This window comes from Xylaria bambusicola (assembly GCF_022495145.1).
Source record: "Xylaria bambusicola strain CBS 139988 unplaced genomic scaffold F5B22scaffold_3, whole genome shotgun sequence".
Classification (NCBI taxonomy): Eukaryota; Fungi; Ascomycota; class Sordariomycetes; order Xylariales; family Xylariaceae; genus Xylaria; species Xylaria bambusicola.
The window spans coordinates 1,534,082-1,549,616 of NW_025953556.1; the positions used below are offsets into that span (position 1 = coordinate 1,534,082).

Genomic DNA, 15,535 nt, shown 5'->3' on the forward strand with positions numbered 1-15,535 from the left:
AGATACGGTATGTATACAGTAGGAATACAGTATGGAGGATCATCGCACGGCACTGTTTCCAGGCTGTCGGGCCCGGTGGCTTGACCAAGTACCTATCAAAGGAAAGCAATGCAGGGTAACGGAGAACTGTGCTGGTCATGGAATCCTTCGTGGCCTGATCCTATTGTGGATGCGCTCGAGAAGGCTATGCAGAGCAGAAAAGGAGCGGAACCAAAGTTACTTCCCTTACTGCTATCCAACCAACGCGATGAATCTTTTGAGATGCACCCAAATCGCTGGAGGAGGTACATGTAGTACATCATGGATGTAGCTCTATGTTGACAGGTGTGGCTTTACTACTCGGGACTATGTGGCTGAAAGACCCGCAATCTCTCTCACCGCTTACCCCAATCAGCAATAACCTATCCCAGCCCTGGCCTTGCCAGGCGGGCAATGAAATGAGCCTAGATCGGAGCAATACCGGTACATATTTTAAGGTAGGTACAAGGTACCTGCTTGGCACACCTTTGCATAGGCATAAGGAGGACAATTAACAGACTCAACTTGTCGAGATAATTCCTGAGAGCATTGGAGTGAACTTCAATCCTCGAGCAATTGGTGCAGGAAGCTGTTAAAGGGTTTTATCGAAACAGGGTCCTCCGGAGGCAGCGCTATCTGTATTTCGACTTTCCATAATCATGGCTAAGAACCCTGTCATCGGCCTATTGGGCGGAGGTGAGAAATACTTTTATAACAAAATGATTTATTAAAAATCAAATTGCTGACTTCTCATTTCAGGCCAGCTTGGGCAAATGCTCTGCCAGGCCGCTGCTCCCCTCGGCATCACCGTTGCAGTGCTGGACGCCGAGAATTGCCCCGCCAAACAGATTAATCATAACGATCTTCATGTTACTGGGTCATTCAAAGATTCTGAAAAGATCAAACTTCTAGCCGCACGCTGCGATGTGCTAACTGTTGAGATCGAGCATGTCGAGTGCGATGTGTTGGAAGAAATCGCAACTAAAGGTGTCGAAGTGCCCTCCCCTGATGGAAATGGCACCGTCATGAAGCGGGTCCCAGTTCACCCCTCCTACAAGACCATACGTCTGATACAAGACAAGTACCAGCAAAAGGAATACTTCGCCCAGAATGGACTCCCTGTTGCTCCTCAGATGGCCATCGAGTCCGGCGATGCGCGCCTCACATCCATTGAACAGGCCGCGAAAAGCTACGGGTTTCCTTTCATGCTAAAGGGCGCCAAGGGATCTTATGATGGCCGGGGCAATTTTAAAGTCAACTCTGCCGACGACTTCAAGACCGCAGTTGAACAAATGGGTGATCAGCCACTTTATGCCGAGAAGTTCGTCCCCTTTAAAATGGAACTGGCCGTTATGGTAATGCGGACTGAAGATGACGATGGAAATCTGAAGAAAGTCTACCCATATCCTGTCGTTGAGACGATCCACGAAGACAGCATTTGCACAAAAGTAACCGACCCTATTCGTACAGTATCATAGTTCATATGCTAAGTTCATAACAGGTCTTTTTCCCACCGCGGAACGTTGCCGAGGACATTATTCAGAGGGCCCAAAAGGTAGCCTGCGACGTAGTCAGTCGACTCTGGGGACGAGGTGTATTTGCCGTCGAAATGTTCCTCGATAATGACGACAAGATTATTGTAAATGAGGTGGGTACATTATCTCTTTCGTTCTTTACAAGATTTCACGACTTATCTACACACCTGCTAATCAAGAATGCCAGGTTGCTCCTCGACCGCACAATTCTGGCCATTTGAGTATCGAATTAGTACCTCAAAGATCCCAGTTCCGTGCTCAACTAGATGCTATATTAGACAGGGTCCCGTCACCAGAATTTTCCTTTGTTGCTCAGTTCCCGTCTGCTATCATGTTAAATATACTGGGTGGCGCCGAGCCCCATTCTCATGATAAACTCGTCGATTTGACTAATAGCTTCTACCATTCACATGCCTGCGCAGCACTGCACTTATATGGTAAAGAGTCGAAGCCAGGGCGAAAAATTGGACATATAACTGCATGGGGTCAGTCGTCTGTCGAGCAGCTTTCCGAGCGGATTAATCACCTCATCCAATGCATGGATAAGATTAGGGCAGAGCGCATCGGATCGAAAGAAATATCAGGGGTGTTGGCGTCACAGTCACAATCGACCCCCTTGGTAGCAGTCACAATGGGATCCGACTCGGGTTAGTATTCTTCTCATTCTCTCACTCTGTACTGCATATCACCGAAATCCTATCTCGTTTTCTAGTAATAGCAAATACTGACATTTGGTTTTCTGGGCAGATCTTGGAACACTCACTGCCGGATTGAAAATATTGAAAGATTTCGAGGTACCTTTCGTAGTTCGGATCACGTCAGCACACCGTACACCTAAAGAAATGATGAACTTCGCCGATGAGATGAATAAGTCCGGTTGCAAAGTAATTATTGCAGCTGGTAAGTGGTCCATCTTTCTAAGAGCCTTGATTTAGGGAACTGTGCTAATTTTGACCTATTGGGATATAGCTGGAGGAGCCGCACAGTGAGTACATTTCTTCTCAACCATAGGCTTCTGATTGAAAGTCCTATCTGCCGGTCTGGCGACCACACATAATCTCCGAAAACCTTGCAAGCTTCGGTATGATTCACAGACCAACTGTTGACCATCGCTAGTCTCCCCGGAATGGTAGCGAGCGAGGTTTGCCTACCAGTAATCGGAGTTCCCGTGAGGGCGAGCGTATTGGATGGTATGGATAGTTTACTATCTATCGTCCAAATGCCCCGAGGTATTCCCTGCGCAACCGTACGTAGCCCAACCCCCTCTATATAGTCTAACTCCCATGGATTCCATGACTCCTCGATATCCTATTCTCCATACTCTCCTGCCAGACCGACTCGCTGACTATTTACCATCCAACAGGTCGGAATAGGCAACTCCACAAACGCTGCCCTCCTAGCTATCAGGATACTGGGAGCTGCATTCCCCGAGTACGCCGAGAAGATGAAGGCGTACCAAAAGAAGATGAAGAACGAAGTCCTCGCCAAAGACGAGGCGATTCGCTCCATGGGCTGGGAAAAATACTTAAACCGAGACTCTTGATCGAGTAAGCTTTCGTGGGAGTTGGGGAAAAGGGATTCCTGGATTCGTGACTGATGTTACAGTCTTCGGGTGCCGGGAGATAAAGAAACAATATTTGAGTAGTAGCTGTCCAGGACCGTCTTATACAAACTAGGTACGGTAGAAAAGGAGATAGAGATACCATTGTGAGTAGCATGATCACGTGCTTGTAACGAAAACATCGTGATGTGATTTTTGCCTTACGTAGGTATCAAGCTAGGTCACGTTAACTGGGTATGAATCATGGCGTGTCCTTCACTTCTCCAGCAACAAAACATATTCACGGCAAATAGACCAATCCAAACTAGGCATCATAGTGCACTGGTATTAGTTTATTCGCACAGCAATAAAGCAACCAGGCTTCATTCAGTACCATAAGCTATTGGTAGGCTCAAGTAATTAAGCGGAGGCGGAAATATCTTTACGTTTATTCTCTTTTTCGGCTGAGCCTGCTCTCTGTAAATTTTTCTGAATATTGCTTTTGGTCTGTGCCACTACACCCTCACTATCAGGTGCAGTTGCTAGTAGGTAGGGGGGGTATATGCACATCGCTATCGAAGATCACCGTACTAGCAATACCGACTCGGGCTATTAGTAGTATTATTCATCCCACCTAGCGGTCGAACTTCCCGACACCATACTACCTTTGATCGAAAAAATCGACAATTTGGGCGTAGGGCTTGAGGGTAAGGGCCTCCCCGCAGTTGGCGGCTTGCTTAGACTGGTACGAACACGGCTGGCTGACGATTGGAATCGAGTAGGTAGTTGGACTTTACCTTGTATATAAGCACTGATGAAACGCTGCTGCAAGTCTAATGCATAGATAAGATCTGCCCTATAAGATCTAGTTATGGCAACGCCTCCACAGTTGTTTTTGATATCGCGATAGTCCATCGAAAACCAGAAGTCAACCGGCCTTCGGCTAAAATCCACGATGAAAACGAGCTGGATTTCACATCAAACCTGCAAGGTGCTGATTATTTATGTCAGTAAACAAACACAAGTCGATGCCAAGGCAGGAAGGGCGCATACCCAAGGTAATCTTCCTTGATGCTACCAATGGCCCAGAGCTCACCAACCTCGGCTCGAGTACCCAGTATCTTGATTCGAACATGGGTCCCAACGTCGATGGTGGTGTCCTCGTTATTGGTGAACTGAGGAGGAGTGGCATTGGGATCCCACTTGATGTCTTGAGGGATCAACTTGATGTGGATTTGTCAACTTCTCTCTCAAACTGGGTCGCAGGTGGACGACGCAGTGATACTTACGTGGGTTGAAACAAATATGCGGAGAGGGCCAGCTTCGGCGAAGAAGCCATGTTGGTTCACACTAACAACCACAGCATCCACCTAGATCCTGTAAGAATGCGATACCAGCCGATAGCAGTACAGTAGTCTCACCGTCTCGCCTTTGAAAGGTCTCCAGACCACAGCACGGTAGCCAACAGTGAACTCGGCGAGTCCACTGCCTGGAAGAATGCGCCCCTCAGATATATCAAAGGTGTCCATAATAGAGATGATATAGTAGCTTCCGGTGCATGTTCCCTCCACGTCTTTCAGCAGCTTGCCAGTGACCAGCTCGTGCATGTTCTTGCCGAAGTACGAGGGATGCAGTGTTACCCTGCGCTCAAGATTGTACAGGAAGAACATGGTCGGAGATGTTATATCGACCGTGGATAAATCTTTCGATTCGGCGGGTCGGCCGTACTTATGTTTGCCGCAGCAGAGGAGGAGGAGAAGGAATGCGAAGCTTTGGATTGGTCAAGGCGAAGACGGCGAGAGGCAGGGAAGGTAATCGCTGAGGTCTGGCTGAGGCCCGGACACGCACGCGCGTGCTGGCGCCAAGGTGCAAGATGGCTGTGGCAACTCTATTCAGACTTGAGATTCCATACCATAGGAGCCCTAGAAGCAGAAGGGATTGTCGGCAACAGCCCTCGATCAAGCAACAGACAATAGACAATAGACAATGACGGCAGGCGACCGGGCGCAGACTCGATTACGAACGGCTCTTGGTGGGTGGTAAGGCAGAATAAACAAAGCTATCAAAGAACGGTAAAAGTACAAAGTCCGGGTATCAAATTAAGAGCTGCGAAAAGCGCAAGTTGGAATAAGAGAGAATGAGAGAGTCGCAACAATCGCGCAGTGTTCACCCGTCTGCAGTGGTTGGCGATGTTAAGGATTGTTGTTACCTGGAAAATGGTTATGGGCAAGCTTGGGAGAGAGAGGACTGGCGACTGGCTGGCCGCACAATTTGGATCCGTAGACAAAGGGAAGCAGGAAAGGCTGGCTGGCTGCCTTGCGTATGTACATGGGTACATGTAGGTACGGGCGCACCTACACTAGATACCCTTAGGCCCCCTTAACCGTGTAGGTACTGTCTGGTACTGCTCAAGTAGGCCTGTGTAGTTCATGATTAGGTGCATGCTCTTGCACTCTTTAGTGCATGACCTCTTCTAGAACATTTCTCCTTTAGGTAGTCGATGTGCCTCTAGAACCCTACCCATGATTGATACACGTGGATTTGATGAACACAGCAAAAAGCATGAATAATTCTTAAAGAATCCATATGTAGGTAACCTACTTACTATAAGAATCAAGATGAGCTTTGGAGATAACATGTAGGGTTTGTATCTTACCGCATTAAGGCGTTATCAGCTTGGCTGTATCAAATAGCCTGGGCCTTTGCGGCTACACCAGCCAGGCTGTTACAATGGATAACTACATAGGTAGGTAGGTAGGTAGTAGGAATCTACACTTATTATCTGAGCATTCCATTTGCCGAATCTACAGGGTGCTTGCTTAATGATTGAACACTGATGTGAATGTAGTTACTTACCTAACCTATGCTGGGACGGATTCTAAAATCGATGCTAAAATAGATGACCCCATCCTATTGAGCGAAGTACCTAAAAGTAGGTACCTGCAGGTACCGCGAGTAGCACAAAAAATGCTGCACTGTTGATCCCCAATCCCCTCCAAGTAATTGGACACTTGCCCGTTCCATTTTGAGCTGACTCCTGTCTCATGATTGAATCTGGATGCTCCAGATGTAGATATTAGCAGCCCGTCTTTTCTCACTACACAGGTCCACATGTAGTCTTTATTCGATGATATAAACGTTTGCGTTGCTTTCTACTTGGTTGGTATCGTGCGTAGGTCGGGATACCCTTATCCATCTGTCGACAGGATCTGTGGTCCTACCATACCATAGGACGAGGAACAGGAACTTGGCTGTCCCAGAGCACAATCGGACTCCACCACTATTCCCGTTGGCTTCAACAACGACAACAATCTACCTTATATCTTAGAGAGAGACCTCAACCCTCGAAATGGCTCTCAATCTTGAAAAGCAGCTCACCTTCGTAAGTAATCATCCCTACGGTGGCCCTTCAGCCTTGTCCCGGCCAAGCCGGCTTGTTCTCAAAACGTAATTTGGCTGATGCTGACATGTCTCAAAAAGTACGGTGCATACCACGACAACGCGGTCAATGTTGCCATTCACATGGTCTGTGTTCCACTGATTCTGTTCAGTGGCTTCACTCTTGTACGCCTTTCATTTTCTCTTGCACCCCCTCCCTCCCCTCCCCCATCTCTAACCTTTCCTTGACCTAAGTCTAATCGGGCTGTTTCTCGTTCCTGTCCTGTAGGGCGCCAACACCGGCACGCTTATTCCGCTTCCCGACGCCATAACCATACCGAACCTTGACCTCAATCTCGGCACCCTCGCTGCGCTAGCCTGGGGCGGCTTATACGTACTTTTAGAGCCCGTCGCCGGTACAATATTAGCTTTTATATGTCTGGGTGCTGCCGCGTTAGGGAAGGCCGCTTTGTCCCGCGATCCAACGTTGACCAACCAAGTCGCCATCGCCGTACACGTCGTCTGCTGGCTGCTTCAATTCCTGGGCCATGGGGCTTTCGAAGGCCGAGCGCCTGCTTTATTGGACAATCTAGTCCAGGCCATCTTCCTTGCGCCGCTATTCGTGTGGCTTGAGTTCCTCTTCAAATTCGGCTATCGGCGGGAGCTTCAAGCCCGCGTAGAGAAGGCCGTGAAAGTGGAAATCGCCAAATTTAGGAGTCGGAAGGCGGCTGCTAAGGTCAAGAATGGCAAGGCTCAATAATTCCTGTTCCCAAGCCATGGCGAGGGTCTCATTAGAACTGAATCGACGTCGCCGATGTTGATGCGATATGGGGAATGACTCTTGATATAATCTGGGGCACCTCCTAGAACCCGGCAAAGGACGTCGTCCGGCCGTTTCTCGCATATCGTGGGCCAATGTGACAGTCGCTGTCAGACACTTCGTGAAGAAACGGTTAATAGCTAGCTTATGGCGTCATTGTGGTGAGGATTTTCTGATACCCCTGGCGCATTACTTAAGATGTATAGAAAGCGAGCCATCGCTAATTGCTTATACAATTTATATTATATACGAGTTAGAAGTTACGATACCCTTTCCCCTATTTGACCATGCATTTTCTAGTACTAAACCTCAAATGAAACAGAGTTGCCCAAAAAAGAAGGAGAAAACAGAATATTGATCGATTACTATCGTGAATGGTATCTAAACACTAACAAAACTCACCTTACTTACCATAACGCAAATACAGTTACTTACTCTATAATGATTCGACATAAGAGAAGAGAAGTGAGAAGAAGCCTAAAGATGAACAAGTGAGTGGGCCAAAGTCCTTTGTGTTGCTACAAACTTACTCAACGATGACGACGTCCTTTCTCGCCAGATGTTTTCGATTTCTTCCCCTTCTTCTTGTTCTTCCCCTCCTCGCTAATCGCCCGCGAGGTCTGGCACACGAACGACACGTCCGAGTCCGAGTCGGTCTGACCAGACAGTCTCCGCGTCTTCTCGACGAGCTCCGACAACGTCGTCTTCCCCGTCTCCCAGCGACTCGGCTCCTTGGGCCCCCTGCCTCCTCCTGACGGCACCGGCGCCCGCATCAGCGCGTCTTCGCCTTGGCGCATCTTGTTGCGATCCTGTTGTCGCTCGGCTTTGCTGGATTGTGTTGGGCCAAGGTGTTTTCGAGAGGATGAGGATGGTGAATAAGCAGTAGAGGGGGAGACGCTGTATGCGGCGGGCTTCGGCTTGTGGCGGGGGTCGGGATATCCTGTTGCTTGGGCCCTGGATGCGAATGATCGGCTGTTGTTGTTCCGCTGGGTACGAAGAGGCTGTGGGACGGGAGGGGGGCCGACTGCTGGTGGAAGACCGGGAGCGGCATTGTAATTACTGTTGTTTGCGAAGCGGCCGGTGTGTCCGCGTGCTGCTGCTGGCGGAAGCGGTCTCTTCAAAGGCTTCTCGCTGCCGTAAGCCGGCATCCACTCATCTCTGCTTTCGGCCTCTCTCCTTTCTCCCCGCCGTCGATCTTGGATTGTTGCTGTCGGTGCTTTATGGCGCACATCTCCCTTTCCCTGATCGCTCTGGTTCCTCACCTGTTTCTGGGCAGCAATCGGCGGCGCCAGCGCGGCTTCTCGTGCGTATGCTTCCTTCCTCGCTAGAGTTTCCGGGTGATAATAAAGATCGCTTAGCCAGACACTGTTTTCGACATGGATAATGTCATGATTCGATTTCTTGTTGCCTCTGGCATCATGATTCCGCCTCTCGGATTTCGCCAGTGCGTTCCTGGCGGCTTCTTTGCGCTCCTCCTGAAAGATTTCCTGGAAGCCCTGCTTCCGGACTTTCAGCGCGCCTCTCCCGACTACCTCGCCCCGTAGCTGCTGCTTCTTGATCGAGCAGTGCTGGCAGTATCCCTCAATTCGCAGCTCGTGTGGAATGACTTTGCCGCAGTTCTTTCTCTCCCGTATACTGCGCCGAAATATGCTGCCGAAGACGCCTCTAGCGGACGCCTGCTGCTTGTGATGCGTAGGACAATTCGTTACCGTGGTATTGATATGGTTGCACTGGCTATAGTGCTCGTACGAGTTCACACACATGACGGCGTTTTCAGACCTGCCGTTTACTGATTATATTTTGTATGCTTTGCCCCCTCTCTTATGAAAACGAGGTTCCTACACTGGGTAGACAATGGTACTTGTGGACGGGGTTTTATCTTGCCTTTTGGTGCTTTTTGGTAACTCAACAGGTCTTGTTAAGCCTTCAAAATAAAAGCTTTGGTGAATATACGAGCATGTTCCTCTTCTGACATTCTCCTCCGAATTCTTCTGGAAACTCCAGGTGTCTTAAATATGCGCTCCATTCTAGGGCCTTTGTCGAAGACTTTAGGTAGAGTGAGTGCATTGTCTGTAAAGACTCTAGAGGCTTCCTGGTTATTGTGTTGTCTTGCAAGTCTTGTTAGTTTAACAATGCTGTTACGGTCAGTCAGCTCTACTTGTACATTACTGCATAGGTTCTTTGAAAGAAGGGGGTGAAACACCAAACACAACAAGGTGAAAGAACAAAAGCACTATCCGTTGAGCTTCACAAGACAATGTCTTTGTCACGACATGACGAAATGTATTTTTCCCATGACGCGGACTGTTGTGCGTGTACCTATCTACCTCATTGCTTATCCACCTCAGAAAATATTTACGGCGATAAGAAACACGCAGTGGACCAGTCAGTCCTATTCTTGCTAAGAAGAGGAAGTATGAAAGGAGGTTCACCCTTGAATGAGTGACACATACCGGCGATTCAGTTTAATTGTTGGTCCAGGATTTCTCTCTTTCGTATTGTTAGTTGGTTTCGCTATTTTTGTACTACCTAGGATCAGCCAAGTCGGCTCCTCACCGTAACTCTGGGTCGAGCTAACCAACACGTGCGACTTTACTAATTTCTATCGAAATTCCCGAAGGATTGCTTACAAACATACATACATGTACATACACTACACATACATTACGCAGGCGCACAGGTTATACATGGACCAGGTTTCCGAACTACACTACACATCAGTGTATACTGTCTAAGTAGCGTGGTGTCATAGTTGCGCCGTGCGGCTGGTTACACGTAAATTAGCAACCAAGGTAGTTTCGTTTCCAACACGGCCTATTTGTCACTTGCCTCATTCGTCAATTTCATCTATCTCATTTGGCAATCTCAATAGTCCGCTAGCCAGTCTACCATCCCGTCCATCCATCATCCTTCCATCTATCTGGAAAGCAGGTAGTCATACTCACATGCATGCATGCTTAGTGATATCACATGATACAGCCTACGACTTCCGACGAGGCTACGGACAACAAGGAGAGCTGCTTGAGACAAGACGCGCCTAGAGGAGACAAGACTAGACTTTACCACACTACGTTAGAGAGTCTTAAAATACGTGTACCCGAGGGACTTTCGACAAACGAGGTAAAGATCCCGCAAAAGACATCCACTCGTCTAATAAACCAATCGCAACACTGGTAACAAATGGGAGGAAACTGAAAAGGAAACCCGATGTTGCAGGAACCAGGGGGTCCGATTTCAACAAGGTCGGTTGGAGCAAGTAATGTTAATTACTTGCTCCTATGTGCTTATGTTACCTAAGTAGGTACTGCAACTGCGCACTACCACACACCACCTACCTCACCTCACATAAGACCAACCAACTCTCTAGGCCGAGATTTCCTGCAGCAAGCAAGCAAGTCAGTCTTACAGCAGGCAGTATATGTAAGTCATCTTTTCCCCTACGATCATCAGCGACCGCAGGGACCGCCCAAGACAGTCCGAGCGCGGCCATAATGCGACAATAAAAGTACATACCCGAGACTGAGGGAAAAGGTGGGTGTGGAATAGTGGGGAGAAGCGAGAGTGAGGTACCCGGGACCTAGACAACCCAAACGCTCGGTAAGCAAAAAGCTCGCTTTCGTCGGGCAAGGGAGGGTTGCTGTGCCGCTCCGCTTAGATACGTGCGGATTATCGAGAGAAACGTCATCTTCGCGTACAGTAGCTGTGGAAAGAGAAGACCGACAAGAAACGATCCTTACATATCGAAAGACATCGTTCTACTAGACTACTTACGCAACGAGCGTAGTAACCCGCTTGCCCGGTCTCGGCTAGCATAGGCAAGGACTCAGGTTTCTTCTGACTTGGAGACTGCCTGGGCAGGACATGGGGATTATGGCCACCAGGGTTCTCAAATAGTGTACAGAGTACGTGTACACCCCTAGTCGAAGCAGTGGTTGTGGATGTTGTGGATAGAATGCTACAGCAAGTGCCCATTTCAAGGTTGTTGCGTATATACTAAGTAGTATGACTAGTATATGTATGTGTACCTATATGGAGAATGTGTATGCAGGTAGGTCAGTGTGTGTGTTATCAAATTCAAGATAGTCGTTTCATCACCTACAAAATAATAATGTTCCCCACGAGTGAAGAAATCAAGAACCGCAGAGAGGTCAGCTCCGCTTCGGAGCTTTTGTCCTACTTAAGTAGTACATAAAATCTTGTTAGTGGGTACCTATCTCCGACAAGAAACGAACACTTGGGTCCCTTTGTAAGTGGCCCCTGTTTGTATGTGCACTTCCATATAGATACCTAGTATATGTAAAGTATAAGCCCTGCTCCCGTGGCTTTATGCCTTGGGAAGATCATGAAGGACCTTCTTATTTCTTCATAACCATCTTGTCCAACAATTCTCCCCCGCTGGTGGGTACTTAGATAGATAGGACAGTGATGAATTCAGCAGGCAGACATGATAGAAGGAAAGAGGGGGAAAGGGAGACCAGCGTATACGAATCCTCATGATTGCAGTACAACACCAGCCTACCTACAGTATGCCGGTTATTATAACAGTAATAAGATCAACGTTGATATAGTGTAGAAAGCTCACATGATTAGAGACATGGAACTGATTACTCGAACCGGTTACCTTCTTCGACTGGTATTGGCACTTTGGCAAAGTACTACCAGTGGATGGTAGAGTAGGGTCAGTGCCATGCCTTTTGACGATCCGGTGTGGTATGGCATGTCCTTCTCCTAGCATCACAAGGGGATTCCCATTTGATTGACCAACGGCAAGGGGTGGCATTCTTCGAGAAGGGCTAGTTATTTTCTGTTATAATTCTCATCACTATCGTCGTTGTTATCGTTATTTCGTTGGTACTCCCAGCTTATAGAGGCACGCTAGTAGTAGAGCCCGATGCCACATCGTTTGACAAGCGGGAAGTCATGTATTGCTGACGCTTGCCAAGAAAATTTCTTCGCTGTTGGGCTGCAGCAAACCGCATCCCGCCCGTCGAGTTACATGGTAGTACATGGTAGGTAATCTACATGTAGGAGGAGTGAGATCTGTACCTCGTCGGGAGGAGATAGGGACCGAGGACGAGGGTGGGATGCCATGGGAAGATCCCGGGCCGCCGGACGCAGGCGAGTAAAAGTGTTGCTGCCGAATGGTACCTTTCCAGGTTTGATTTTGACGGCACATTCATTTTTTTTCTACAAGCAGCAAGAATTCGGAGTGAGAGAACGAGTAGCCGTGGCGGTGGCAAAGAGGCTTTCGAATACAGATCCCATATCATGCATCCCACTATACAATTCTTTTCCAGAATCATACATACTTCTCGATCTCCAGCAGAAGAGAAATGAATATGTGCCCCTAGGACGGCACGAGAAAGATGCCACACCAGTGGGTAGGAAGATCCTGCCTGCACTGCTGCGCTGCACCTTGGGTGTTGCTGCGTGGATTGACATGCGAATGTTGCTATTCAACACATGGCACGTGTTTATTCTTAGCATATCGCATCAATCTAAACCCCCTACCAGATTTCACATCCCGCCCCCCGCTCCCTCTTTTGCGTGTGGACTGTGGGCGTTTGCGTGCCGATAGAATGACGAGAGAAGCAGGGAGGTTGAGCTTAGGGTTTCGCAGTGGTTCGTTAATTGTATAGCTCGACTAGCTATCAGGCAGGCTGCGTGTTGTGTACATAGTTGTAACATGCCATCTATAAGCAGGCTAGCCAACAATATCTTGGTCTATGACTCAACCACGACTGATATTCATGGCCCTCGCGGCAGAAAGGAAGGGAAAGAAGAATAGACGGTAGAATCATTCCTGCACGGCGAGGGAAATGAATTTGGATCCAGACCTAGGAAAGAGGGCTTCTAATGTTCCTAGATGAAAAATTCATATTACACTCAGATGATTCTCTGTTCTATCTCATAGGCTAGCCACCATATGCTAACCAAAAATGAGCGGATCATTGGGTATCTAGACTAGATTGGAACAGCGAAACCATTGCCTGGGAGACATTTTGGCGAGCAATCATCTGTTGGCTGTGACGTGGTTCCGTGTCTGTGGTCATGCGGATGGCGGAAAATGGGGTATAAAGACTCTTGGGCCTGTTTTGTTTTGACAACCCCACTCGCGACTTTGAAGCGTGGCCTTTTCATTTGAAGCCTCCGTGGTCCCGTATAATAAAACGTATCTATTTGTCGTGGGGGTTACCTGAGGCAGTAAAAGAAAAGCTACCACCGGGACTATGCGTATACCCAGGCACGGTATACTGCACTAAATGACCCCTGGTGTATATTCAAGCCTGTTATAACCGCTATATTTGCGATTGAGAGGGGCCCTGTTCGACGGTGCTGACCTGCCTGGCCAGGGTGTAGAGTTATGTTAGCGCATGGCCGCATTTACTTCTTGTTTAAATGGTGCTTGAATGGGAAGCGGCCGCAGTCAGATGACCTGCTCTCATCTAAACAGCTGCTTCCAGTTATAGGCAAAACCGTTAAAGTAGACGATTGCTGACGGCTGTCCCACATTTGCCTCGGGTATGGCTCAAGACGTGTGCGGCGCAGCTGATTCGGCAAGGCTCGCAAATAATAGAGTTGTTAGGATGCCTAAGTCATAGCGCGTCAACCATGCCATGTCTATGACTGAACTGATCAACAGAGATGAGATTGCGGGACATTTTCATGTTTCAATTGGCTCAGGAAGAGGATCGAGACAGCCTATCCATCATCTACGGCTTCTTTGGTGACGCCGTCTTCCGATAATAGTAACCGTAATTATACTTGCTCTGCTTCAACTGACTCGTCACCCATCGTGGTCCAAGACCGAGTAGCAAATGGAAATTCGTATCTCATGCCCGCATCTACCATCCCGACTCCCTACTAGTACAGCCTGCTTATGTTCCATTGATATGTCGTCAAAGGCGTGAGAGCGTGGAGGGGGGAATTTATAGATCTTGCTTGGCTTCCTGTTCATGCGACCTGATCCACACGCATTAATGTTCCGACTCTTTCCATATTGCTTTGCCTCCCGATGGTGCGGCCGTTGGTGATACGCCATTCAAAGCTACAGAAGACCGCCCTCTACCCAACCAGCGATGGTTTATTCCGGTATCTCGACGCCAAACACCCTTGAAAATATACAAATAATGGTGCGGATTAAACCTGTAGTTCCGTTCCCGATTCAACGCCTTGCCCAAGAAAACCGTATGAACCCTCCTCCAAAAGAAGAGGTAGGCAACTATGCATAAGAAAACATCGAGTCGATCACCAGTGTACCCAGGAAATAAAGCTCTTTGTTGCTGCATGTATGCAGAAAAAATCGGAGGCTCCCGAGATCTTCTTCTCGATCAGAGACCATTGGTCACGAGCCTATGAACCTCCTTGCTTGGTAGTATGATAGCTTTGCTATCGGTCGACTGGGCTTCGTATCAGCCGCATAATGGGCACTCGCCAGGTTGGACGATGTAGCGCTCGTGCGGTCCCCTTGGGCATGCGGTCTTACGACTTCCATCCATAGAAGTGCGAAAGAAGTGTGTGCCTGGGTCTAGACAAGATGTGTATATGTAGTAGTTCTTCGTAAAGTCACACATTGTGGGCGCCCCAGAAGAAGACAATATGATTTCGAAGAGCTAGTGACTGCGGGTGATGAGCCTCATATTCCCTATGGAGACAGACAGGGTAACAGGGGGTAACAGGACGCACGTACCTCGAAGATGTGAAAACGGAGAAGAGGGTCAAAGAAACAGCTCCTTATGGATACTGTGCTGTAGCCACAATTCGGCGTGAAGAAGAATACTGGGGGTGAAGCTGGAGATAGGAGACGGTGATGGCATGCCCTGGATCTTTATGTATATATATATACATATAGATATTTATATCAGTTGAGATAGGTGCCGAAGCTAAGACACGGTGATCAATGGATACAGGGCTTCCCTGTCTTAGCCCCAGAGGTCGAAGTGGGCAAGCTACGTAGGGGAGTCATACTGCCAGGGAAGAGTATAACAGAATACATCATACGGTAGAGGCAGGACCCAATTTATCCATCGACAAGTTGAAAAGAAACGGACTAGGTATGAGGCCTCTAGGGGACGCAGTGCGTGTGCGTGTGTGGTGTAGGGAGACCACACATAACTACATAGATTCGGCGCCCTATCAAGCTTCGGGATGGGGTGCTTGATGCCTGGTCGAAGAGGTAAGACTTGTACATATGGACATGGGTTTCCAACGAGCCCTGTCCCTGTCGGCGAGGGCCATGACGGA

At 48.4% G+C, this 15,535-nt stretch overlaps 5 protein-coding genes across 5 annotated transcripts; 3 read left to right on the forward strand and 2 right to left on the reverse strand.

Moving 5' to 3' along the window:
- Positions 1–494: 494 nt before the first annotated feature.
- Positions 495–3,559, forward strand: F5B22DRAFT_269518 (phosphoribosylaminoimidazole carboxylase). The gene is made up of 8 exons (XM_047970182.1): positions 495–714; positions 778–1,466; positions 1,520–1,666; positions 1,741–2,200; positions 2,301–2,453; positions 2,523–2,538; positions 2,670–2,799; positions 2,917–3,559. Exons 1-8 carry the CDS (start codon positions 678–680, stop codon positions 3,094–3,096), a joined length of 1,812 nt encoding a protein of 603 aa, XP_047835482.1. The 5' UTR covers positions 495–677; the 3' UTR covers positions 3,097–3,559.
- A 112-nt stretch (positions 3,560–3,671) lies between these two features.
- On the reverse strand, positions 3,672–4,959 carry F5B22DRAFT_269492 (RNA polymerase Rpb7-like domain-containing protein). Its single transcript, XM_047970181.1, has 4 exons — positions 4,515–4,959; positions 4,383–4,463; positions 4,147–4,316; positions 3,672–4,087 (listed from the first exon to the last, which is right to left on the reverse strand). Exons 1-4 carry the CDS (start codon positions 4,761–4,763, stop codon positions 4,072–4,074), a joined length of 516 nt encoding a protein of 171 aa, XP_047835483.1. The 5' UTR covers positions 4,764–4,959; the 3' UTR covers positions 3,672–4,071.
- Positions 4,960–6,324: 1,365 nt separating this feature from the next.
- F5B22DRAFT_269560 (DUF962 domain-containing protein) lies at positions 6,325–7,500 on the forward strand. Its single transcript, XM_047970183.1, has 3 exons — positions 6,325–6,475; positions 6,574–6,657; positions 6,761–7,500. Exons 1-3 carry the CDS (start codon positions 6,443–6,445, stop codon positions 7,229–7,231), a joined length of 588 nt encoding a protein of 195 aa, XP_047835484.1. The 5' UTR covers positions 6,325–6,442; the 3' UTR covers positions 7,232–7,500.
- Positions 7,501–7,598: 98 nt separating this feature from the next.
- On the reverse strand, positions 7,599–9,301 carry F5B22DRAFT_269565 (uncharacterized protein). Its single transcript, XM_047970184.1, has one exon. It carries the CDS (start codon positions 9,052–9,054, stop codon positions 7,822–7,824), a length of 1,233 nt encoding a protein of 410 aa, XP_047835485.1. The 5' UTR covers positions 9,055–9,301; the 3' UTR covers positions 7,599–7,821.
- Positions 9,302–12,225: 2,924 nt separating this feature from the next.
- On the forward strand, positions 12,226–13,062 carry F5B22DRAFT_269630 (uncharacterized protein). The gene has a single exon (XM_047970185.1). The coding sequence runs from the start codon at positions 12,381–12,383 to the stop codon at positions 12,867–12,869; it is 489 nt and encodes a 162-aa protein (XP_047835486.1). The 5' UTR covers positions 12,226–12,380; the 3' UTR covers positions 12,870–13,062.
- The last annotated feature ends 2,473 nt before the right edge of the window (positions 13,063–15,535 follow it).

Bases quoted from the DNA above. Each gene is read 5' to 3' on its own strand.
- F5B22DRAFT_269565 (XM_047970184.1), bottom strand. From the start codon at position 9,054: ATGTGTGTGAACTCGTACGAGCACTATAGCCAGTGCAACCATATCAAT.
- F5B22DRAFT_269518 (XM_047970182.1), top strand. From the start codon at position 678: ATGGCTAAGAACCCTGTCATCGGCCTATTGGGCGGAG. The intron at 1,467-1,519 runs GTAACCGACCCT...AGTTCATAACAG, and splicing joins AAGACAGCATTTGCACAAAA to GTCTTTTTCCCACCGCGGAA. The intron at 2,800-2,916 runs GTACGTAGCCCA...ACCATCCAACAG, and splicing joins GAGGTATTCCCTGCGCAACC to GTCGGAATAGGCAACTCCAC.
- F5B22DRAFT_269492 (XM_047970181.1), bottom strand. From the start codon at position 4,763: ATGTTCTTCCTGTACAATCTTGAGCGCAGGGTAACACTGCATCCCTCG. The intron at 4,464-4,514 runs GTGAGACTACTG...TACAGGATCTAG, and splicing joins GACCTTTCAAAGGCGAGACG to GTGGATGCTGTGGTTGTTAG. The intron at 4,317-4,382 runs GTAAGTATCACT...ATCCACATCAAG, and splicing joins GCATATTTGTTTCAACCCAC to TTGATCCCTCAAGACATCAA.
- F5B22DRAFT_269630 (XM_047970185.1), top strand. From the start codon at position 12,381: ATGGGAAGATCCCGGGCCGCCGGACGCAGGCGAGTAAAAGTGTTGCTG.
- F5B22DRAFT_269560 (XM_047970183.1), top strand. From the start codon at position 6,443: ATGGCTCTCAATCTTGAAAAGCAGCTCACCTTC. The intron at 6,476-6,573 runs GTAAGTAATCAT...TGTCTCAAAAAG, and splicing joins TTGAAAAGCAGCTCACCTTC to TACGGTGCATACCACGACAA. The intron at 6,658-6,760 runs GTACGCCTTTCA...CCTGTCCTGTAG, and splicing joins TGTTCAGTGGCTTCACTCTT to GGCGCCAACACCGGCACGCT.